General features: G+C 41.8%; 2 protein-coding genes across 2 annotated transcripts; one reads left to right on the top strand and one right to left on the bottom strand.

The window, feature by feature from the left end:
* LOC8079295 (S-type anion channel SLAH2) lies at positions 6,352-8,639 on the top strand. The gene is made up of 2 exons (XM_002441546.2): positions 6,352-7,884; positions 7,969-8,639. The coding sequence occupies exons 1-2, from the start codon at positions 6,451-6,453 to the stop codon at positions 8,401-8,403; spliced, it is 1,869 nt and encodes a 622-aa protein (XP_002441591.1). The 5' UTR covers positions 6,352-6,450; the 3' UTR covers positions 8,404-8,639.
* Positions 14,586-18,976, bottom strand: LOC110430558. The gene is made up of 3 exons (XM_021448344.1): positions 18,590-18,976; positions 17,869-18,013; positions 14,586-14,839 (listed from the first exon to the last, which is right to left on the bottom strand). Exons 1-3 carry the CDS (start codon positions 18,720-18,722, stop codon positions 14,737-14,739), a joined length of 381 nt encoding a protein of 126 aa, XP_021304019.1. The 5' UTR covers positions 18,723-18,976; the 3' UTR covers positions 14,586-14,736.

Here is a 25,237-nt window from a genome sequence, read left to right as displayed (position 1 = left end):
CATATCATATCAGTCAGCATTCACATATCTTTGGTCGTCAGAGACGGACAATGTCACGAGTCACGACGACGATGCTGATGCCTGATGTGGATGGAGAGCTACTGCACGTGTTAGACACGCAGATTTTCTGTATTCAATTTGGTTCTTCTCGATCTTGTCATTTTGTTGGACTTGGCTTGATGCTGATGATGATACATACACCTGAAAAGTCAAATCTTAGCTGGCTATACACAACTGCTGCCAAGAAGTCTGAACACTCTTGTGCGGTTGACCAGAAAAATCGACCTCCCTTTTCAAAAAAAAAAAATCGACCTCGTTTCAGGTGATTTTGTTTTAATTTATTACTAGTACACAGCGAGCTGAATAGCTGTTTCTTTGATTTGATGATCCACCTAATCAGCACTTAATAAACAATTATATTGTCAGATCTAGTTAGTGCCGTATTAATTAGTACATCTGATTGTTTAACCACCAGTTTAAGGGCACTCACAATGCAGACTCTATCATAGAGTCTAAAGTTATTTATTACCTCGAACAATGTGGACTTAGAGTCTAAATAAGACTTGGAGTCTTATTTTTTCTACCTCTTTCTTCGATAAATATGCTGCCACATCAGTAAAATACCATAAATAATATGTAATTAATTGTCTTGGACTCTGTGATAGAGTCTTGCATTGTGAGTGTCCTAAGCAATGCTGCGCCGTATAAATAGGTTCAGTGCATGCATGCATCCTTTTAGCACTCAAGATGAACAGATCGAGTAGTAAGACTGACCGCGCAAATTAAATTAAACACAGCGCGGATACCTAGCCTTTTCGTTAATTTAGTTTTTACTTGAGATTGTAATTTTTACTCTACCTTGGTACCTGCGTGCTGAAATTCTCTTCTACTTGTGATCAATCAGCTTCTTGCAAAGAAAAATAATTTGCGTTGCTTGGCCGCCTCTCGTGCATGAACATCATATCGGGGAATCAATGGATCGCGCGGTTGCAATCTCGGACGTAGATGACAGTATGTATAATGTAATCCGTATGCATGCGTGTGTCATGGCGTACGTAGCTAATTAATGGTTCCCAGCATGGAGCGACGCAACGGGCGGGGAACAGAAACGATGGGAAACGACTTACACGAGGTCACAAGCGTCTCATTTCTCTCGATCAGTTCGATGGCCAATCGCAGAAGAAAGGAAGGGTAGCTGGCACGAGAACAGAGATCAGGCTGCCGGCCCTCAGTTTTTGACTCCATTCTTGTTGTTTTGCTCGATCACAGTCACAGGTAGCTTAATTGGCCGCATCGACTGCATGCAAAGGCGCATTGCATGCATGCCTCCACGGCGGAAAATCCACTTGACGGTCGATCGAGTTGTGATTGGATCGATCGAGCTCTGTGAGCTTGTTGTGTGTGCTAGCTAGCTAAGCTAGGTACACGCCAATAACCTTTTTCATGGGTGACTATTTAAACACAGCCAGTAGTAGCTTAAAGTATATATATAGCTCCATCCTATGCATGGGTGTGTCCAATGGCCCTCCGATAGCTGAGTACTAGTATGACGTAGAGGAAGGAAGATATGAGAGAGAGCTAGCCAAGAGCAAATAGCCAGCTGGTTAATTATTTCACGCTGATCGAGAAAAAGAGAAAATTCCGTGAGATAAAAAGATTGATGATGAGTATACGTATATAGGAGTGAAAGAATAGGTAAACCTTTTTTTTATCGAGTACAAACCTAACCTATGTCATCATAGCAAGATATGTATATGTATAACTATATATATACTGCATACGTATATAACAACACACAGTGCTTCGATCATGCATCGCCCCCGCACATGCACATCGTCAAACCATATACAGGTCGAGACTACTTGATCGATCTCCTAGTCCAGTCTCTGCTGGTCTCTTGTCGTTGTTGCTTCTTCCAGCACGTATTGCCTTGTTCGTCGTTCGGTCTCCTAGCTAGTCTCGTGTTTGGCGTCGATGACAGGATGATATTGATATAGTCAATTGCGATGGCGACCTACCGTGGCCGAGGGTTTCTTCTCTTTACTCTTGTTCGTTGTTCAAGAAAGGAATGGAGTGCAAAGTGCAACGACTTTACTGATTTCCCAAGTTGGTTTTCTTATCTTGCGGCTGCACACACGTACGTTTGCTTTCTTCAGTTTCACTGTTGCAGACAGTACGTAACACAGCCCTGCTGCTTCACCTGGAATATATTTTGAACCTTCTTGTGTAGCCATCGTATATATATACCTGAGACTGAGAGGGATACGCGACGATGCTATATTGTTTGTACTCCTAGCTACTTTACACGTGAGTGAGTAAATCGATCTCTAGAGTTATCTTAATAAATCAAGTTTATTTTTTATATTTAGTCAAATTTATAGAAAAGTGTGTAAATATTTATAACACCAAATAAGTATATTATTTTGACAATGATAATATATTTTATGGTGTATTTATTGGTACCAATTTGCTGTTACAAACCTTGTTGTTGTTGTTGTTGTTGTCTTTTCTAAATTTGTGAAATTTTAAATGTTTGATTAAGGTAACTTTCAGAAATTGATTTATTCAGGGAAGAATGGAGTATATTGGCATATAGGGGAGGTGCTAATCTCGTGTCGTACGTACACGTACTCCCTCCATTTTCAATGAGTTGTAAAGTTCAATGGGTTGGAAAGCATTTAATTATTCTCTGAATCTCTGATCATTAAGAGCATCTCTAAGAGACTTGGTAAAATTATTTTCTAAACTATAAGATTTAGCCATTGTGTAAAATAAAAAATTCACTCAAAGCATAGAGTTTCACAATAGACTTTGTATAGGATAGCCAGTGAGGACGACATGCTATTATGACAAGCGAAAGTTTAGGGATAACAAACTTGCTATTTTAGCAAACCAGATAGCACACCTATTGGACTTTAACTCTTGCTTTAAAAATATAAAAATACCCTAGATAACATATCTGTTGGAGTTGCTCTAAGGCCCCTTTGGAAGGGATTCGACGGCTCCGGTCTTGCAATATTGTGTCAGAGGAGCTAGAGCCGGTGAAACAAGAAAAAATGCTTCATTAACTCTGTGAGAGGAGAACAAAGGAGAGACCTACTTTGTCTGAACAATGAAATCTCTGGAGCTGCCAAATCTGTACCAAAGGAGGCCTGTTTCTCTTCTTACAATACACGTGTGGTATTATTGTGATATGTCACGGTCGTATCACAATATGTGTGACAAATTGGACCTATTAACACTTCCTCCATTTCTTTAATTTTATATTATATTTAGGGCATATCTTAGTATTTCAAAAAGTTTTTGAGAAGCATACTTTACCATCGATGGAAATTGATGTTACTTTGCATGTATTCATATATAATACAACATATGCATTACTCTTTTATTAAAGTAAACTTTTATAGATATTATTACTCAAGTAGTGCAGGATCGGGATAAGAATAATAGGGAGCAAATTCTAACCATTCTTTTAAATTTCCTGCTGGACATGCGTAAGAGTACTGTAGTTTATAGTATAAATATAGTAAACCCGCTACTGATGCTCGCTCATGGTACAAATACGATACCCTATATGTGTGCTTGGATGAGGAAACACGCACATGGGTTTCAGTAAAAAAAAGTTTAGAACAAAAAAGGTTGCACATTTGATTGTGCTAATTTTCTACTCCCTCAGGAAAAAAAAAGCAAAGGACACAAATATAGCTACGTATACAAAAGAAATGAGTGTAAATCATAGAGGATGCCAAGTGGGTTTGCATGTTTGCAATAGCATGTACATTATATGTACATTATTGAATTTTACGGATGATATACACGAATGCACAAAAAGGAAAAAAAGGAAAAAAGATAAGATAAAAGATAGAGGAACTAATGTACTATTACGTTGCAAGATAAGACCTCAAGGGCTATATATGGTACATACTTTTAGCAGATCGATGTGGCACTCTTCTGTGTGTTTCGTGTATATACTGCATTCTAGAGATTTTAGGTAGATTAGGAGAAAACAAAACACACATATGCCTTCATTTTATTTTCTAATTAAACGTAATCATCAATATGATTAATAGTGATTGATTGATATACCATTAGAATTATGCAACTATATAACATAAAACTATTTTGTCCCGTAGAATCCCTTATATATTGGTTCAAATTTTGAAGACTTAACTGGATGTGTTATATTACAAAATGGAAAGGGTTTAGCTTATATTAATGGTCTTACATAAACACGACTTAAGGTACCCTTAGAGGTTCTCTAAAAAAAGTATTCACATCGTCTTTTCATGTAGTCGTTGAAGGTATATATGGACTTTAGACTAGTATAAGTGTCCCCTCCCAACATCACAAATAACACGTGTCACAATAATTGGCAGTCCATTATTTATGAATAGGTGTTTATCTAAAACTAGAATAGATATAAATGGGTACACACGTGCTCTGTAGTTTCATGAATAATATCATTTTTGACCAATTAGACAACCTTTAGTAAATAGAAATCCTTTCACGGACAGACGGCTGCTTATATAAATGGATGCCTACACATGCTATGTATATAGAGTGTTGTTCTAAAGTGAGAGAAGAAGCTTATATGAAAAAAAAAAGTGAGAATCTAATGATTTTATCAAGTAGTAAGATCATTAGATTCTTTTTGAAATATATTTTATAGGACATTTAATGTCATAAATATCGATGTGTAGGTTTTTGTATTAATATATTTTATTAAACTAGGACAGAGATATATATGAGAAATGTGAAGAAGAAAATAAGTATGAGATACAATAAGGTACATAGAGACGCTTATACAATGAATAATATATCCTGATATTGATAATAACAACTTTAACTTGGATCCAATTGGTTGTACCACCTTATAAAAAGTACAATTTCCGCTCTCTCGCCTAGGGGATGGGTGCTCATTTCATATCCTTTTTCTCGCCCTAGTGCGCAGCCCCGGCGGCACATCGTTGTAACTCTTTCTCAGTTATAATATAAAAAAGATACGTAAACCTTTTACGTATTCAATACTTTTTTTAAAAAAAAATCATAACATTTATAAAAAAAATCTATACCATATTCCCAAATAAAATTATTAGGTTCGTTTTGGAATATATTTTCATAATACTTATTTGTTGTAAATATTAATATATATCTAACTTTACTTAAATTTTAGATAGTTTAGCTCACTAGCATTTCATTCCGGACAGAGGTGGCACTGTGGCGGTACGTGAATGGTGAAGAAAAACAGAGTACTACTGTAAAACAGAGAGATGAGACAGTAGTTAATGGATGCTTTGGTTTCTACGCGTGTAGTCCGTGCCATGACCAGAACTCTTCGCCGTCGCCGACACGGTCCAGATACGACCGGCCGGGCCCCTCTCTCAGTCTCCCGCATTCACGCACGTCTCCCCCGGCCATGCCAGGTTCGCCGTCTTCATCGGCGCCGGCAACCCACGGCCACGGGAGTCAGGTCAGCAGACCGATTCCTTCGGCACGGCACTATTCGCATTCGCGTCGACGTCGGCTGCTGCACTTTCTTCCATTGGACCGGCGGTTCCATTCTCCACGGTGGCGGTCGACGTCGCATTCGCGTCCGAGTCCGTTCCGTCGGACCGGACCAAGCCAGGGCTCGCGTCAGCGGAGCTGCACGCACAGTGGCGCCGCGCCACCCTCTCCTCCTCCATTCCCTTCTCTCCTCCTCCATGGCTCCATTCCCTTCTCTCCTCCTCCATGGCTCCATTCCCTTCTCTCCTCCTCCATGGCTCCATTCCCTTCTCTCCTCCTCCATGGCTCCATTCCCTTCGTAGGCAGGACTCGCACGACCATGAACTGATAGATCGAGCTCCATGGATCATTCGTACAGTACAGCAAGCTACAAGTCCATCATGCTGCAGAATTCCTATTGAGAAGAAAACCTAGGTGTGAATAGTTTCTCGTGTTGTTCGATATTCAGCGAGAGTGGGACACTTTTTTTTTCAGTTGTATAATTTTTCTCACCTAATTTTTACTTCAAAACTAAGCTGGCACGTTTTCGCGGAAAAGCTTTTACCATCTTTTCTAAAAAAAATATATTAAGATTCGTCTAAACTGCTGTACAGATACAAAGGGAATTTCGAAGCCTTTTTCCTCTCATATAAAATTATAAATAAATTTATAATATTTAGTAATTTTTTTATATGAATCGGGATACGTGCCAGGGACGAAGCTTCCGGATGCGGCCACGTGCTGGTCTGACGTCCGCGTCACTGACCGCCGGCGTCGCGCGCAGACTGCTCGACCTCCATCTTCCTCACCTGACGTCCTGACCTCTATATATACGGGCGCTGAGCGCGAGCTCGGCTGCACATCCACTCCACGAGGCAGCTGCTTCATGTGTACGTAGTCCGCACCTCTTCCTCTTCCTCTTCCGGTGACGCGAGCTGAGCGATCCTGACGAGCGACCAAGCTGCCATGTCCACCAGCGAGAGCGTCCAGATGGCGGGGATGGCCCACGGCGCCAGCAGGGCGCGTCCGTTACCGGAGCCGCTCCGGCTGCCGCTGCCGCTGCCGCCGGCGCGGGCCACCTTCGTCGACGGAGGTCGCGCTTCCGGTTCCCCCGCTGCTGCTGCCAGGACGGCGGAGGCGACGGAGACCCCGCGGTACTCCGTCGCCTTCAGCGTCCCGGCGTCGCCGTCGGGGCTGCACCTCGGCGCGTGCGCGTCCGTCCGCAGCGTCGCGCCGCCGCCACAGCCGGTCGAGCACGAGCACCAGCATCAGAACGCTGAGGCGGCGGTGCTGCCGCAGCTGCTGACCCAGGCGCGGTACCACTCGCAGCCGGCGCTCACCATCCGGACCGAGGAACCCCCGCCGCCGCTGCAGCGGGTGCGCACCGTGTCGCGCAGCGACAGCACGCGCGACCGCCGCTTCGACCAGTTCAAGACCTTCTCCGGCCGCCTGGAGCGGCAGCTGTCCAACCTCCGCGGGGTAGCCGTGGAAATCGAGCCCGCCGCCGCTGACCCCAACTCCAACAAGATGATTTCCGAGGAGGAGCTGGCGGACACCGACGACGACGGCGAGGTCCCCACGGCCGACCGCTACTTCGCCGCCTTGGAAGGGCCCGAGCTCGAGACGCTGAGGCCGACGGAGGTGTCGGCGCTGCCGGAGGACGAGACGTGGCCGTTCCTGCTGCGGTTCCCGATCAACGCGTTCGGTATGTGCCTGGGCGTGAGCAGCCAGGCCATGCTGTGGAAGACGCTGCAGTCGGAGCCGTCGACGGCGTTCCTGCACGTGAGCCCCGCCGTGAACCACGCGCTCTGGTGGGTCTCCGTCGCGCTCATGTTCCTCGTCTCCGTCACCTACCTCCTCAAGGTCGTCTTCTACTTCGAGGCGGTCCGGCGCGAGTTCCACCACCCGATCCGCGTCAACTTCTTCTTCGCGCCCTGGATCGCCTGCCTCTTCCTCGTCAAGGGCCTGCCGCAGCCGGTGGCGGACGTCCACCACGTCGTCTGGTACATCCTCATGGCGCCCATCCTGTTCCTCGACCTCAAGATCTACGGCCAGTGGATGTCCGGCGGCGACCGCCGGCTGTCCAAGGTGGCCAACCCGACAAACCACCTCGCCGTCGTCGGCAACTTCGTCGGCGCGCTGCTGGGCGCCAAGATGGGGCTCCGGGAGGTGCCCATCTTCTTCTTCGCCGTCGGGGTGGTGCACTACCTGGTGCTGTTCGTGACGCTGTACCAGAGGCTACCCACCAACGCGCAGCTCCCCAAGGAGCTCCACCCGGTCTTCTTCCTCTTCATCGCCGCGCCCAGCGTCGCGTCCGTCGGCTGGGCAAGGCTCTGCGGCGACTTCAACTACGCCGCCAAGATCCTCTACTTCACGTCCCTTTTCCTCTACATGTCACTGGTACATCTATTGTCTTCGTTCTCCATACACGTACGTATACACAACATGCATGTGCTGAGCGTGTAAATACGTATACGTATACAGGTGGTGCGTATCAACCTGTTCAGGGGCGTCCGCTTCTCGCTGGCGTGGTGGGCGTACACGTTCCCGATGACGAGCGTGGCCATCGCGACGGCGGTGTACGCGTCGGCGGTGACCAACGTGCTCACCCGGGCGTTGGCCGTGGGGCTGTCCGGGGTGGCGACCGTCACCGTCGCCGGCGTGCTGGTGACCACCGTGTACCGCGCGTTCGTGCGCAAGGACCTGTTCCCCAACGACGTCTCCATCGCCGTGACGCAGCGGCCCAAGGCCAAGTTCGGCAAGATCCTCGCGCACATCCGCGCCTCCGGCGACGGCGTCAAGGACCTCGTCCTCGCCGTCTCCAGGCACGGCAGCGGCTCCTCCGGATCCGACACCAACTACAGCGCCAGCGAGTCGCCGACGTCCATGGCGCGTGGCCGCCGCAGAGCAGAGCCGTAGGCCACCGTCGATCTCCAAACAATTCTAATATAGCTCATCTACTTGGCTGTACAGGCTTCAGATAGACTAGTAGTTCTTGAATTTTCCATGCATCGGTGCAGCAGCCAGCAGCAGAGATTCATTGCATCTGCACTACACTACACGTAGAGGTGCCTGCCGGGATTGGCAGCGATACATGTGTGTCCTTTGAGCGATTGCCATGACAAGGATGCAATCGCGGGATGACACTAGTTCAATTGCTTCTTTTTGTTCAATTATCTTGACAGCTTATTTGAATCTTTAAGTTGTAAGTTCACAAATCATGACTGATTTAACATAAATATATTCCACTGAGGTCTGTGTAAATCTTGGGCACTGCGCTGTTTGTCATTCTCGTCACAAACATCACACATATAGCTTGGTGTATTGCCATTTTGGCAACCATGTGGTTTGTTTGCTAAACTTCAAATTTTGGTAAGATTCCTTCTACTGCCAATGTAGCTCTAGCTCATTGCATTGGCTATGCTTTGTGGGGTATGGGTACACAAAAATGCCAAGCTAAGGTTTTGGTGGCAAAGACTTTTCCTCAACACTCTTTCCTTCGAGAGAGCTAAAGCCTTCAAAGAGCCTTTGCCCCCCAAAAAAAGGCTATCTTTAGCAAGCCTTCAAAGGGCTTCAGCTCCACGCTATATAGTTGTGCAGTAGAGCCGAAGCTAGAGGCCGTAAAGCTAAAATAAATGATTTTATTGGTTCCTAGTTCGTTATAAAAAGAGAGAAAAATGACTCCTCCTTACAGTGCACAAAGGAATCGGAACTAGTAGAGCCTCCAGAATTCTACCAAACGAGGCCCTGATTTCTTTTTAAGTCTTCAAAGTGACCCGCAAATATGAAAAAAAAAAGAAAAGGATTGCTGGTATGTGGTATCCTCTAAATCGGCCATTAATTTTTTGAGAAACTTTTCCCAGTAACACCTTTTTATTTGTTGGCTTTGCTTTTCGAAATAGCTAGAACATTGTTTCTTTTTAAAAGAACGCTTTTGACTTTGCACTTGTCCTGATGTTTAGCTACTTTTTGAAGTTTGTGTTTGAAAGTTAGGAACTTACAACTTATTATAGGATGACTGAGCTTTCCATTCAATGTTTATTCGTCAAATAAGATGTACGTATACACGTGGGCCTTTGTAAATACGTGTGTGAGTTCAGCCCAGTACGATCAGGCCCATTATTACAACCTTGTTTTGGTTGGTGTGTTCCGTTGGATTTCATTGGCCCCGCCCCGGACGTCTGTAGACACTGGACCGGTTTAAATGGTACACATGACGTCATCAGCTTTGCGCAATGCAAATCTGATGTGCATGGCGTCAGCCTTGCTAAGGGCTTCCCCAACGCGTCCTTGCTGCCGTACTGCCGGCACATGCATGAAGCACGATACGAATTTTTTAATCCTAGTTAGTCTACGATTGGATAATACTTGCCACAAACAAAGAAAGGTGCTATAGTGGCCGAAAACTTTTCATTTCGTGAACTAAACAAGACTTCAGCACTGGTTGTCCATGTCACAGTAAATAGGAGTCTTGCAAGTTGTCCTGTAGAGGAGGCGATGGAGGAACTTATCAAAGCTGCACAGTGGCTCCATCATCAGGACCACTCTCAGTTCCCGCGTTTTCTGCCATAAATCCATAATTAGCGCCAGGGAAGTCGCGTCTGCTTGGCCCGGAGAGGAAGCATGCCCAGCACACATGTGTTGGGGAGTTTTGGCTGCCTAAAACATCGCTGCCTATATGGACTGGACCTTTATACATGAGGCATATAGTAGTTGTGGCCTGCGTTGAAAGAAGCCTTAAGAGTATATATGAGGATTAAATGCCGTCAAAAAAAATATCTAGTAGATTATTTGCACAAAGATTCGAGTCTATTGTATGTAACCACGACAGGTTGCGAAAGGAAGGTCCGGCCCAACAAGAGAAGGAGGAGCAATATGACTGTTGTGGTGTGACCCCAGGCAGGGACTTGCTGCCTCGCCACTGGCCCAATAATCGAACCCGTTGCTGCTAGCTCTAGCTGATGGGCCTGCGAGTTAAAACAAAATTGTGTGGTAACCAGGTTGTAACGAGTAACGACCCATATCTATTCTAACAACAACTTGTTTAAAAAACAGCAACTTGCATTTTACCCAGAGGTTTTACACATGTCCGGAGTAATATAATTATTAGTAACTGAACCCCCAAAATTTTAGTTATTATGAAAATAAATACAAATGAATTGAACGCCCCAAATTTATTCTCCGATGACGATTGAATTGAACGCCCTAAATTTATTATCCGATGACGATTTTAGTTATTTGAACACTATATTGAGATGCGTGCTTCAACTCTTGTACCTATTAGATTCGTAATGACAAGTGTGAAAACACACATCTCAATATAATTTTACATTGAAATATGTATTTACATACTTCTTAATGCGAATCCAATAAATAAAAGAGTGAGAATATATGCTCTCTAGGGCAAATAAAACTTTACCAAAGGGCCACTGCGTGCGCGTGCATGCAATGGGTTTCGGCGGCCGGCCCCAACCTAGGACGCACGTTGTGGTTTTATCTGATGGAGATGGAGGACCACCCTATGCATGGAGGAGGAGGACGAGAGAGGTAGCACGTGCACGATGAAAGAAGCAACCCCAGTGATCCGATTCCCATGCATGCATCCCATGGGCGAGGGCGAGGCCCAGCCAATTTTGTAGCTTATATCCCGGTCCCGGGAGAAGTTGCAACGCAACCGCACGACACTGTAGGGAATGAATTCGATCGTTGAATGAGGCCATGTTTAATGTTTAGTTATCACCGAAAACTAAAAAGTTTTCAAAATTTTCCATTACATCGAATCTTGCGGCACATGCATAAAGTATTAAATATGGACGAAAACAAAAACTAATTACACAGTTTGCCTGTAAATCGCGAGACGAATCTTTTGATCCTAGTTAGTCCATGATCAATATTTACCACAAACAAACGAAAGTGCTACAGTAGTAAAATTTAAAAATATTTCACATCTAAACAAGGCCTGAGTAGTAGTGCTCTCTCTCTCTTTTTTGAGAGAGAAAAGAGTAGCATATGTATCAGAGTCCAAGACACACCTAATAATGCAGCAGGCAGGCCCCAGCATGCAGAAACTAATAACCATGCCATGCATGTGCGCCAGCGTCAACTTGCACTGCTGCAGCCAAGCAGCATAGCATGATCGATCCAGCATGCCGGGCCGGCATAAACAAACCCTCCGTCCTGCTATATATAGCTAGCTGAGTAGTAAAAACAAAACCAGCACGCTACGATATATTATTGGGTACGGTGGTCTTTGTGTTGTCGGAATTTATAATTTCTATTGTCTCCGTTGCCCTCGTTTTACTTTTACACACATATATATATATACCCACTAAATAAATAAGTAATCTCTCCGGCTGATGTAGTTAGTATTTTGTAGTAAATTACTTTCGAAGTTGCATGTACGTGTTGCTTGGCACGGGTAGCTAGCTTCCTCTTACAGCAGTGCTCCTCGGAGAGATTACTTATTTATTTAGTAATTTATTTAGTAAAAAGCGGGCTGTAAGCCGGCTCAAACACAAAAACCAAACAAATCTGTGAGACAGATAAGTGGGTCATGTATTAATAGTGATGAGCTAACCATGATATGATTGAGCTGCAAAAAAGCTGTAAATAAATATTACAGTCAGCAGCTGGCTGTATTATAATATTTGCTCTCAGAGGAAGGAGTCTTAAATTGCAGCCCTTTTCTGGACATAAAAAATAGTACGTTATGTGGCTCGCAATGTTGACTATGATAAATTTGTAGCTGTGTGCTTATCCTTTATATATAGGATGGTTAGTACTCAAAGACATGCCCTACGTCTGGCTTCCCTCAAAAAAAAAACATGCCCTACGTCTAGTTTAGTGGAGAAAATGAATCTGATCTTCGAGTCGCTTGGCAAGACTTGATGATATGTGATGGGCTCAGAGCTTGCGTGGCCCAGGCACAACCGAGTCCCTGCCGCTGATTTACTACGCATGGGAGACTCAATTTGATGGTTTACGCTCAAAAGGTCACAACAATTGATAAGTCATTGTGACCTTTTGAGGGTAATTACCCAGATATTCAATTCGCTGGTTCGCTGTCATATACTAAAAAATAATTTATCCTCCTATGGTATTTGATACGGCTTCTTGGGCTCCTCTGCCACTTCTGCTACTGGACTCGTCTAGGTCGACGTCGTTAGTCCGATCGATAGTAGTTTGAAGGCCATGTGATATATAAAACGTCACTTTCGAAGGACATATTTGTGAAACTGTGATTGGGTTAAGGCCTTGTTTAGTTCACCCCAAAACAAGTTATGCACTACTGTTACAGGAGCATTATTTTGTTCTCCGAACCGCGGCGGTGTCATATGCATGCTCCCACCTCCCTCAGGCTGTCTCCAATAGCATATGCATTTGGGAACCCAAACCCAAAATAGGTTTCCAACACAATACCTATAGCCTCCAACAGAGTACCCATACAGAAAAACCCATTTTGGGTATCAGGGGAGGCATAACCCAAATTTGGGTATCCTCTCTCCTCGAGACCCATTTGCAGAGAGTGTTATCTTTTAGGTCTTGTTGTTGGAGAAGACTAAAAATAGGTATGGAACCTTTTACCTGTAGCGCTACCTAAAGGACAAATGGGTCTTGTATTTTGGGTGACGATTGTTGGAGATAGTCTCATGGCAGTGAGAAAGGTAGTCGTGGCCCAGACTGGCTTTTCCAAGGAGAGCGAGACGCACGTTCCTTACGCCGTGTGTTTAGTTCGCGAAATTTTTTAGTTTTAGCTAATATATTGTTTTTATTTTTATTTGATAACTATTGTCTAACTGTAGACTAACTAGGTTTAGAAGATTCATCTCGTAAACTATAAGTAAATTATGCAATTAGTCTTTCGCAAAAAAATTATGCAATTAGTTATTGTTTTTATCTATATCAAGATTTAATATGACGAAAAATCTTAAAATTTTTTGGGAAGTAAACAAGGCCTTATACCTTCCTCCGAGTGCACAGGTTGCTGCGAGTCATACTCACTCTAAAGACGACACACCAAAAAGCTATGGCGACCTAACACCACAATTAATGACCGATCGATCACAATCAGCAGAGGGACGATCGGTAGAGAGAGATCGGACCGACGGCGATCCAGCAGCAGTGCAGCACGCAGTGCCGTGTATATATATAGGTATCAGGAACCGAGGGAATCAACTCACACGCACAAAGTCAGAGACACATGTGCTGCCTTCGTTCTAAAATAAACTAATAAATCAACTTTAATTTTGATGTTATATATGTTCTTTAAATATTTTTCAAGTTATTGGATAGAACTTATAAAAAAAGGATGTTTATTATGGCTAAAATTATTAGTGTAGTTAAGTACAATCTAACATATATCTTGATATATAATATACTCTTTTGTTATCATTACTGCAATTTCGTATAAAATTAGGCCTTGTTTAGTTCGCAAAAATTTTCAAGATTTCCCGTCACATCGAATCTTTGATCGCATGCATGGAGCATTAAATATAGACGAAAATAAAAACTAATTGCACAGTTTACCTGTAATTTGTGAGATGAATCTTTTGAGTCTAGTTACTCTGTGAGTGGACAATGTTTGTCAAATAAAAACGAAAGTGCTATAGTAGCCAAAAAGCAAAAATTTTGCAAACTAAACAAGGCCTTAGTCAAAATTAAGAAAATTTATCTTAGAACAATGCTAAAGGTTGATTTATTCAGGAGGCATGTCATACTTACTGCTTTAGTTCCATCAACAAGCAGCTAGCTTCCAATCATACAGGGTGGCCAATGCAAATAAAGGGCCTTTTTGCGTTGTGGCCGAATATATAGGACTTCTTCCGTCCTTTTCGCTTTTCAAGAAATAAATTTGACTAGATATATATTATAAATAATAATATTTATAATACACAATTAGTATCATTAAATAGATATTTAAATTTATTTTTAATAAATTTATTTAAAGATTAAAATATTGCACGTATTTTCTATAAATTGAGTCAAAGTTGTCGCTACACAAATCGTGGCGACAAACATTAGGAATAGAGAGGGAGTAGTAGTAGTATAGTAGTACTAGTGAAAGGCGCGCGCCATTGCGCGCGTAGGCAGGGCAAAGATCGTAACGATGGAGAAAATGTGCTAGGTATATATACTACAATATGAGTAAGTAGAAAACATCTTACATAAGACACCTAGTCTAATGAATAGAAAAGGAAAGTAAGAGCTGTTTTGGAGCATCCAAGAATTTTCATTGGCCCAATGACAAACTCATTAATAGTTTGAAGAGTTGGCAAGATATGAGGCAGGATGTGTTGTACCACAATATATCAACTGTCCAGTAAACAAGAAATGAGCCCTTGAGGTACCCAGCGACCTGCACAATCGGGAGGAAATAAGCAGCATTAGTTGGTAACATGAGGAACATGTTGTCGCAAACAACAAAAGAATAGGATTAAAATCCTCGGAGGTAGGAGTAGAACGAAAAAATCAGGTCAGGTAACTTAGTATGCAACTTTTCCAAGCATCATGTGGCCACCTGGTGGGCTCTTTGTATTCCAGGAAAACCGAACACAAATAATTCCACAAAGAGAAAAGAGCTAGACAATCGTACCGTTGTTTCATCACTACTAAATTTCTATTATCACTTGTTCGGTATCAAGATTTTTGCAGTCTGCTATTGTTATATGAGATTGTAGGCAACTGATAAAAGTCAAAGTCATGGAGAAGCCTGCATGCACAAATGAAATTTTTATCACCTCCAACCCTTTTCATTCAAAATCAGTAGAAGCTTAGCATCATGTATAGTCTACAAATTTGTGAGGCACTCAGAAGAACTGTGGCAATAACAAAACTGAATCAAAGATAATGAAAAAAAGGCAAAATATATCTTTGAAATGCAAATGTTATATAGCATACTACAATATTATGTCATCGTCGTTCGGAGGCACAAACACAAACCATGAAAAATTATAACCCGAGGGATAACCTTTTTTATGTTCGTAGAGTGTAGCAGGTAGTTTTCAATTTCTTCATTATCATTCTGGTCGCACGACGTAGGAAGGTAAACCTGAAAAGGTGGAAAGTTCCACCAAACTACGAAATAGAGAACACTCTAGGGTACATATATATTGTAGTAATGTAGGATATGTAGAAGGGAACAATGCTAGTTTCCAATATGCAATATGGGACCTTTGATAACATAGAAAATACTTGGAGATCACACACTAAGTTGGCAGAACATAAAATGCTTTTTTGCATCCTTGCAAGATATAAGTATCCATATTCAGGAAGAATAAGTACGGTTTGAAATTAGCTCAACTGACCATTCAAAAAAGAATATGGTTGCGTCTTTGCAACATATGAGTATTCATATTCTGAAAGGCCATTCAAATAGTCAAAATATATTGTAATGATTTCAGATAGTTTAATTTTGAGAGGCAGACATACCTAAAATCATTGCAGTACGAAAAAATGGCACCAAACGAACAGGGTAGCAACAAAATATGTAGGCATGCCGATTCTCATCTTGCTCGCTGCAGTGATAGGGCAGGCGCTAGATCATAGGTGAAAAAAATTGATGTACAGATGCATAAATTCAACAAAAAATAGACGAAATGGATCCCAAGTGGTCAAGGCAACCCCTCTTTGACACACTTAGAAAAATTGCGCGAGAGAGGAGTCAAAGGAGGATTTCCTGTGCGGCGACTGCAGTGCCATGTCCAACCACAGCACCTGCTGCATCACCATGGCTACACTTCAGTCGTCCTGTACACCACACTTGCACATATGGTAAGTAGTCATATGTATAAACTCTGTAGTAACAGTAACTTGAAGAGGAGAATGACCATAGACATGAGCAAAGTTTATGAAGACAATAATGATGTGGCAGGCAAGGAAGCTGGAGTATCCAGATTAACCTTAATGCACTCTGAATCCTGAAATTATCACAAAGAGAAAACAAAGAGCATTTATTTGTCTTGCTAAGCACAACACTTGATGCGGTATTGCTGAACTTAAGGACATTTTAGTACTCAGTCTTGATAATTTACATGATCCTAATTAGGAGAGATGGCAAGCAAATCGCATGGAATGTGAGGGGCAGTACTTTGAGAAGCATAGGAAGCATATTAACATAGGTATTAAGCAGTAGGTATCTATCCTGATAGGCAATGAACTGTCAGGCTGTGTTCCTGGCCCCCTAGGTGAGCACCAAGAACACACATGGTATGACACTGTTAATTTGGTGAAGAATAATGTTTTATAGTATGCAGGCGTATGAAGCATTATTGTTTGGAGACAATCTATGTGGTTTTCCAAGCATGTCCACAACGTCGGAAAAACTAACGTAGAACAAAGAATGAGTATTACTATATAAAGGATGAAGTACTACTATATAATTCCTCCATTTAAAATTGTAAGAGTTTTAGCTTTTCTAGATCTATAGCTTTTGTACGCACGTAGATTATGTTATTTGGCCTGAAATAGACAAATAGGTGAAGCAGCAAACCTCGGAACCAAGCAACTTATATAGCAGCAACTGAGGAAGCTTAAATCAGTATGGCCAACAACTTTTTAAGATGTTACCATTATAACAAGAGCCTCCAAACATATTAGAATCGTTGTCCACAAAGTCGGTACATGAGGTACTCTGTAGGGATATATCATCTATAAGTAGGTAGTAGTATTAGAAAGTTGGGGACACCATCAGGAAATTAGAAAAAAAAAAACTGGCAGTGTGAAACTGAACCTATATGAGCAGTGCACATTGTATATTTGAAAAGGACAAATGGTTCTTGTAAATGAACCAAATTGAATAATAGTAGAAATAGATTGTGTGAAGACTATACAATAAAACTTACAGACATACGAAAAACAGTTATATTGCAAAGCTGAGTTTATTCTTACCAAGTGTGGTTGTTCAACCTTTTTCGTGGCATGCAACCATCCCCCACTGCAGTGATCTCGTATATTGTAATGCATGCGCCCTTGCATTTGTTATGTCATTGAAATGATAGAGTCAAGCTTTCATGCTTTCAAATAATGTACCTCTAGATATTTCAGAATCAGATATGTAGTGTATCATGTGCACCTGATCTACCACATTGAAGTATTTTACTCTATTCTAGAACCCAGTATTTTCAAAAGGAAAACATGGTAGAAGAACATAATAAAATATGGAACAAACTCCAAACGAAATTCAAATCTGAGTCAAGGCATTCAGATAGGCAAGTAAAAATATGGGAACACAACTAAAAGGTAGAACTCCCAAAGTCACAAAATGACAGTGTCTCATTAGTAGCAATGTCCACATTTCATCAGCACCATTCTCATGTAGGCAAACCTAATTATTCTTGAGCCTAGAGGAGTGGATCAAATCCTACTAATCAGGCCCTTTCCCCATACCTTAGCAAACTGAACAGAAGGGACTTCGTGCCCATTGTCAGCCATCCATCCTGCAGCTTCTTATAAGCTTCATTGATCTTCCCCTGCCTCTCACACAATACATGCCTAGATGCAGATGCACGATTACCAAGCAACCTTTGTTTAACTGAAACCAAAGAAAACATGGTCATAACTTACACCCGGAGAGAACAAATAGGAATAGAAACATCTCAAGGAAGCATTCAAACAGGAATAATCTATTATTTAGCATTGGTCATGCACATGCACTAATTTTGAACAAGCAAAATGTAATGTAAAGATCTCACCTATGCTAACTTAAGAGACCGACTTATATTAAATGGCAGCACAATCAGTGAAAGTATTTTTGGCATTAACTTGGGCAGCTGAACCAAGGCACTTGAAGTAAAATTGTTTACGGCACAAAAAAAAATTCAATCGAAACCCATGAGGCACACGAGGGACGGATGTAGGTTAGTGCTCCAAGTAACTGGATAGTGACGCAGCTGGTGACGTTGAACATAGGCAGCTAGGGTTTCGTCGGGCATAGGCAGACCGCGCGGGAGGAGGCAGCAATGGGAAGCCACACCGGCGGCCACCGGTGGGGTTCGGTCGCGTCGTTCCGTCACCGGCGACAGCCACCGCTAGGGAGCATGCCCGGCACTGCGCTCGACTCCAGAGCCGGTGAAGTAAGGAGAGGAGAAGGAAGGGAGAGAGGCCGCACCTTGGGGCCGGGGCACTCGCCTGTGGGGCGCCGCCACGCCACCACGGCGGGGAAGGGGAGGTGCTCGGCCAGCGCCGCCGCCAGGGGGGCGTGCTCGCCTCAGCGCCGCCGCGCCGGCTCCACATCGCCGCATCGGGGGGAGGGGCGCTCGTCCCGCGCCGTCGGGTTGGGAGCGAGAGGCTCGACTTTTTTTTCCAGTGGAAGAATCAGGAAGGAGAATCGGAAGGCCACGTATATATTTGGTTGGTTGGCTCCGGAGCAGAAGCCGCTCGACACCGTCAGAAGCAGAGGAAAAGCCGATCAAAAACAAAAAGAAGCAGTAGAAGCCGCTTCCGTTCGAATCCGCTCCAAACAATCGCGACCACACGATCAAAGATCCGACGGCTGGAAAAAATTAGGGTGACGTGGACCTTGCTTCTCCGCCTGGAAGCTGGCGGATGGTTTAGGGGAGAAGGAGGAGGATGAAGAGGAAGAGGAGGAGGAGGACACCCACTATACGTACATGCATGGATTGGCAGACTGAACATGTACGTATTGTATTATAAGAATAAGAAAGAATTTGAGAACTGGCATTAAGATCAGGTCAAATAAAGGATAGTTAAGGTTACATGATGAGGCATTAGTCAAGATGATCGAAATGGACTAGCCTTGTTTGTTTGTTTAAAAAGTATAATAAAGTATTGTTTAATGATTTATAGAGAGAGAAAAACAGGGATGGATACCCCACAAGATGATAAGGTATAATAAAGTATTGTTTACTGATTTATAGAGAGAGAGAAAAACACTGCTAAATGACTGATAGATTCGACAAGCAAACAGTGATGGATAAAAAAACTATTGCATATTAATCCAAAAGAGGGTTGTCCGCAGGGGTGAAATAATACTGGACTATCCGGATTTGCAAAGCGAACCAGAAATTACAGTTTGGTCTGTCCATCGATCATTATTAGATCTTCATATATATGCAGTACATACTCCCTCCGTCCCAAAAAGAGTGTCGTTTTAGGTTTTTGTGCCACAAGTTTGACTCGATTTGTAGAAAATGTATGCAATTTTTATATCTCTAAATAAATTTGTTAAAAAACTAGACTTAAAGATCTTTCCAATGATACTAATTATATACTATAAATATTAATATTTTTTACTATATATTTAGTTAAAGTTATTTCTCGGGAAACGAAAACGACACTTATTTTGGGACGGAGGGAGTATGCACCAAGAATTAGGTCTCAACCAAAGAGTGGATAATGGAGCGCACTGGCGCAAAAGAAACAGTACGAGTCACATTCTTCCTTCCCTTTTTAAGTGTGGACCGTACCTTCCTTTCAACGGTTGATGAAGGAGCTAGCTAGCAAAAAAAAAAAAAAAAAACAGGGGCGAGAACTAAACAAGGCCTCAGTCTAGTGTGGGGTGGCGAAGGAGGGGGTAGTGAAGTGGTGTTGAATGGCAGTTGACGCACGCTAGAAGGGTGCTTGGTGGGTGCTAGAAGGCATCCAAACAAGTACCGGAGAAGAGGATAGAGGCCCGATGAGCATCCAATTTTTTCTTCTTTTGTTTTTTAAAGGCTTATCTATCATTGTCGGTTCGGTTGTAGTACCGACAGTGTAAACCTGTGTGTCTATCACTGGCGATAATGCATTTCAAAGTCTGGCAATGAGAAGCTCTTTGAACCAGAGTGTTTGTTAATTGGTTCTATACCAGTGTGTTCTTTTGATTGTCAGTGTTCGTTCCGGTAGGAGATTTGAAGGTGTTCTCGCTAGCACAACACCAATAATATGCCATCACTACTCGAGGACACCTTTTGATTGCCATAGTTTTTTCGCATATGGATTGAACGAAGGTGTCCTCACTTGATCGGACGATCCCTCACAAATCTCACACATCACTACATGACACACCGACACACTCAATATACTAGTATATATTTTGTGCTAGTTGTACAAGAGCTACTACATACATTATACTAGCATTATTTGGTCTCTTTGAAGACCGCACCAAAGAATGGAAGACATGTATCCATAGCCATATAGGTAGAAGATTCAGAACCTAACTACACTCCTAACGAACTTGTTGGAGTGATATGGTACTAGGATAGATTCCTGCTTGATACATTCTACTCTACTAATATAGTATAGGCCTTGTTTAGTTCCCACAAATTTTGCAAAATTTTTCAGATTTCTCGTCACATCGAATCTTTAGACGTATGCATGGAGTATTAAATATAGATGAAAATAAAAACTAATTGTACAGTTTGGTCGGAATTGACGAGACGAATCTTTGAGCCTAGTTAGTCCATAATTAAACAATATTTGTCAAATACAAACGAAAGTGTTACTATTCATATTTTGTAAAAATTTTTAGAAGTAAACAAGGCCATAGTTGACATGTATATAGTGGACATGAGATGGTCACTTCAGCGTACATATGTTAAATATAGAACAGCTAGCAAAGCGACATATATATAGACATATATATGCCTGTTCAGTTGGCCAAATTTTTTAGATTTTACTAATGTAGCACTTTCGTTTGTTTGTGTCAAAAATTGTCCAATTATAGACTAACTAGGGTTAAAAGATTCGTCTCTTGATTTACAGATAAACTGTGTAATTAGTTTTTGTTTTTGTCTATATTTAATATTTTATACATGTGACGCAAGATTTGATGAGACGGAGAATCTTGAAAAATTTTGTGAATTAAACAAGGCCCTAGTACCTATGCTGTAGTGTGGTACTGCATACATATAGAGAGAGAGACGACGACGACGACGACTAGTATATAGCCACCTAGCTAGCTACAAGCTAGAAGGAGAGGGTAGTAGAGAATATCTTTGTGCAAATCTTCTGCTGCAGCTGCATGCTAGCATGTTCGTTGGAGCCAAACAGCAGTGCACGCGGATACAGCACTACTGTAGAGCAGTGTACCACAATGCAAGGTGGTGGGGCACGCCATGAGAATATTCCAAGCACGCATAATATGGCCACGCAAGATCTTATCCTCACTTCCTCACTCATGGGAATGCATGTATGTACGTTCGTACTCCCTCTATCTAGAAAAGATATAATTTTTATTTTTCTAAGAGTAAAATGATTTTAGATTTAACTAAATGTATTATATAAAATAAACTAATATCTATGATGTCCAATAAGTATTATTAAATGCTTCTAATATTATAATGTCCATGGAATCTATTTAGTCAAACATTAAAGAATTGACTTGTTGCTGGCTTCAAATCTAAAATCGCATTCTTTTTAGAGGAGTAGAATGTACACAACGTATAGGGATGACAATGGGTTTATAGTTACCCGATAGAGGTACCACTCATCTCCTAACCCACACATATTAGGACTTCTTTGCACACACAAAGAAACTCATATCCAAACATAACGACGCTAAAAAAAACTCATAGTAGCCGGTGTGTGGCACTCCACTCTTTTACTGACAGGGTGGGCCTTAATTAGGCTGCAGCCAGGCATGCACTGCACACGCAAAGAATCCTGTCCAGTATCCAGAGGCGACGACGACCCCACCACAACACAAGTAGTAGACGCGAACTGGTCATCGACACGTCAGGCTAGGGACATTCCAGCCGTACGTTGTTACAGACGGACAAGAATTGACGGACGAAGATTCAGACACGGCTCGTCTGAAAAAAGTTGTTTGTCAGCTGCCTGCGCCGTGCAACTCAGCACTGCGAGGCGGTGAATTACAAAAGCCATCACATCTCAATCCCGGTCCTTTCTTCTGACACCAACAAGTCTGATCGATATGGGTTCCATCAGCATCAGGGCACGAGCATGCATGCATTCGTGTCGATCCTTGTATCGTCCATCTCCGATCCGCTTTATTAATTAAGGACTTGTTTAGTTCGCAAAAATTTTCAAGATTTCCTGTCACATCGAATCTTTGGTCACATGCATGTAGCATTAAATATAAACGAAAATAAAAACTAACTGCACAGTTTACCTGTAATGTGTGAGATGAATCTTTTGAGCCTAGTTACTTCGTGATTGGATAATGTTTGTTAAATAAAAACGAAATGCTACAGTAGCCAAAAATAAAAGTTTTTGCATTTAGTTCCGAAAAGTGAAAAGTTTTCGGTACTGTAGCACTTTCGTTTGTTTATGATAAATATTATCTAATCATGGACTAACTAGCTAGAATCAAAAGATTCGTCTCGTGATTTACAGCTAAACTGTGTAATTAGTTTTTGTTTTCGTCTAAATTTAATGTTTCATGCATGTGCCACAAGATTCGATGTGACGGAGAATTTTGAAAACTTTTTGGTTTTTAGGGTGTTCACGAAATCCAAAAAGTTTTCAAGATTCTCTGTCACATCGAATCTTGCGGCATATGCATGGAGCATTAAATATAGACAAAAATAAAAACTAATTACACAGTTTATCTGTAAATCGCGAGATGAATCTTTTGATCCTAGTTAGTTCATGATTGGACAATATTTGTCAAATAAAAACGAAAGTGCTACAGTAGTGAAATCCGAAATTTTTTCGGAACTAAACAAGGCCTAACTTGTTGCAAACTTTGAGTGTCAATTCGGCCTTAATTATTATACGTACGTTCATAGGAGTATGTATATTGTATGAATATATACCAGCTATATATGTAAAAAAACCTTTTCTTTTGTAAATATAATAAAGCTGTCTAATTCCAACCTATTGACAACTCGATCATCAATAGCATATTATACTCCTATATACTATACGTGCATTTTTTTCCTGCATGCATGTTGACATGTTGTGCTCTATATACCAGCTCAGCTGAAAGATTACAGCTAGCACGGCACTTTATATGCTTGTTGCGTTGCACTGAATTCAACCAAAAGTTGATCTCCATGATCCATCACACATGGTCAGGCCTTGTTTAGTTCACCCCGAAATACAAAAAGTTTTCAAGATTCCCTGTCACATCGAATCTTACGGCACATGCATGAAACATTAAATATAGACGAAAATAAAAACTAATCACACAGTTTGACTGTAAATCGCGAGACAAATCTTTTGATCTTAGTTAGTATATGATTAGACAATATTTACCACAAACAAACGAAAATGCTACAGTTCCGAAAACTTTTCAGTTTTCGGAACTAAACAAGGCCTCAGTATATATATATGTAGTCAGAGTGCACAAGAGAGCTAGCTAGCTGAATGCCGAAGAACCTTTCTCCCCAAGCAAACAGCTAGTAGTAGCTATATAGCATGGACTGGCAGCAAAAGTCCAAGTGAAGTCGCTCGCCGCAAGTAAAGAATTCTTGTGCGGCGTTCAAGGTGCCAGTAGAAAGCAACACCTTACACGTCGAAAAAGTTGGAGTAGAAAAAACAAAACGGTGACAGGAAAGCTAGCATCTGAGAGACTGCGACACAAAACAATAAGAAATAATAAAGGTTTATTGCACCAACGATCACGGCGAGACGACGACGACTTGCTTAGTTGCTAATTAACCCTTATACAAATGAATCATTTGAAAAAAAAAAAACAATATAGAGTATACAGCAATGTGTTGCATTGTGAACTAAAATATACTATATAAGTAGGAGTATATATATAACGAACATTTCCTCTACAAGTAATATATATAGTAGTACATAATATATGGAGTAGTAGCTCGTGTAGTGGATGTACCTTTCTGCAGAACCGAACCTTTTAACTTTCACAACCTCCCAAGTTGGAGAATATGATGTTTGTGATGTGACTTGTCAAAAAGTCGGCATGGATGACAACTTTGCCACGTTGGAGGCACCAATGGTCGCCGCCCCAATTATCAGTTGCCCTCTTGGCTAAGAATTTCTTGTTAACTTGTTTCATGCCTGGACCCCTACTGCTGGGTCAGTTTCTGTGGTGCTCGCTCGTCCTACTTTTCAGAAGCTAGCACACAAGGTCTCTCAACAAAGTCGGTGGTATTTTAGTGCAAACTTTACCCCAACCGTACGATCCAATTATTCTTTCGGTGCTCCCTAAGTTTCGATCATCTTGTTAAGGCGTGGACGCACGCATTTCAAGATGATCAAGCCTGGTGGGTTATGATTAGGTCAGTCTTAATAGAATTTCATTAGAGTTTTATGGATATTAAATATGTTGATATGACACTGTATTAATGAAGAGAGAGATGATAAGAGTTTTACGAGAGTAAAGAGAGTTTTATGGGGATGAAACTCTTCTGCATTATTTTCCAAAATTTAGATGTGTTAGAAACTAAGTCATGAAACCTCCATTGAGGATAGCCTTATTATAGCCTTTAGTAGTATTTTTGTGGTAACAATGGTACGTACTAGGTACAGACTATTCTCGGTGGAGAGATTCATAGAGTTGTGTTTAAGAATGGTATGCCAAACAAAATATAACAAAACATAGATGATGAAACGAAACTACCTCGAGAGGTGGTTCCATTATATTGTTTTTTTACACATTTAATTACACAACTCATATAAAGTACTAAAATATATGGAGCCCAAAGAGTTCCATTTCTTCTCGATCTCTTCGTATAAAAGTTACAATGCCATCTGGAATACTTATATGACAACTTATTAAATACAGATGAAACTACTACCGAGATTAGTATCGTATATGTATTTTACGATATGTGATACATTGCGTGCCGCGCCAATGTGCCATCAATAGAGGGTTTTTCAATTG

This window comes from Sorghum bicolor, chromosome 9, assembly GCF_000003195.3.
Source record: "Sorghum bicolor cultivar BTx623 chromosome 9, Sorghum_bicolor_NCBIv3, whole genome shotgun sequence".
In the NCBI taxonomy this organism is placed as follows: Eukaryota; Viridiplantae; Streptophyta; class Magnoliopsida; order Poales; family Poaceae; genus Sorghum; species Sorghum bicolor.
Note: the sequence above shows the minus strand (reverse complement) of the source record. Positions and strands in the feature narration are given on the sequence as shown.

Bases quoted from the DNA above. Each gene is read 5' to 3' on its own strand.
- LOC8079295 (XM_002441546.2), top strand. From the start codon at position 6,451: ATGTCCACCAGCGAGAGCGTCCAGATGGCGGGGATGGCCCACGGCGCC. The intron at 7,885-7,968 runs GTACATCTATTG...ATACGTATACAG, and splicing joins TTTTCCTCTACATGTCACTG to GTGGTGCGTATCAACCTGTT.
- LOC110430558 (XM_021448344.1), bottom strand. From the start codon at position 18,722: ATGCGGCGATGTGGAGCCGGCGCGGCGGCGCTGAGGCGAGCACGCCCC. The intron at 18,014-18,589 runs GTGCGGCCTCTC...CTTTGGTTTCAG, and splicing joins GCGAGTGCCCCGGCCCCAAG to TTAAACAAAGGTTGCTTGGT. The intron at 14,840-17,868 runs GTATGGGGAAAG...CCGATTGTGCAG, and splicing joins CTTCTGTTCAGTTTGCTAAG to GTCGCTGGGTACCTCAAGGG.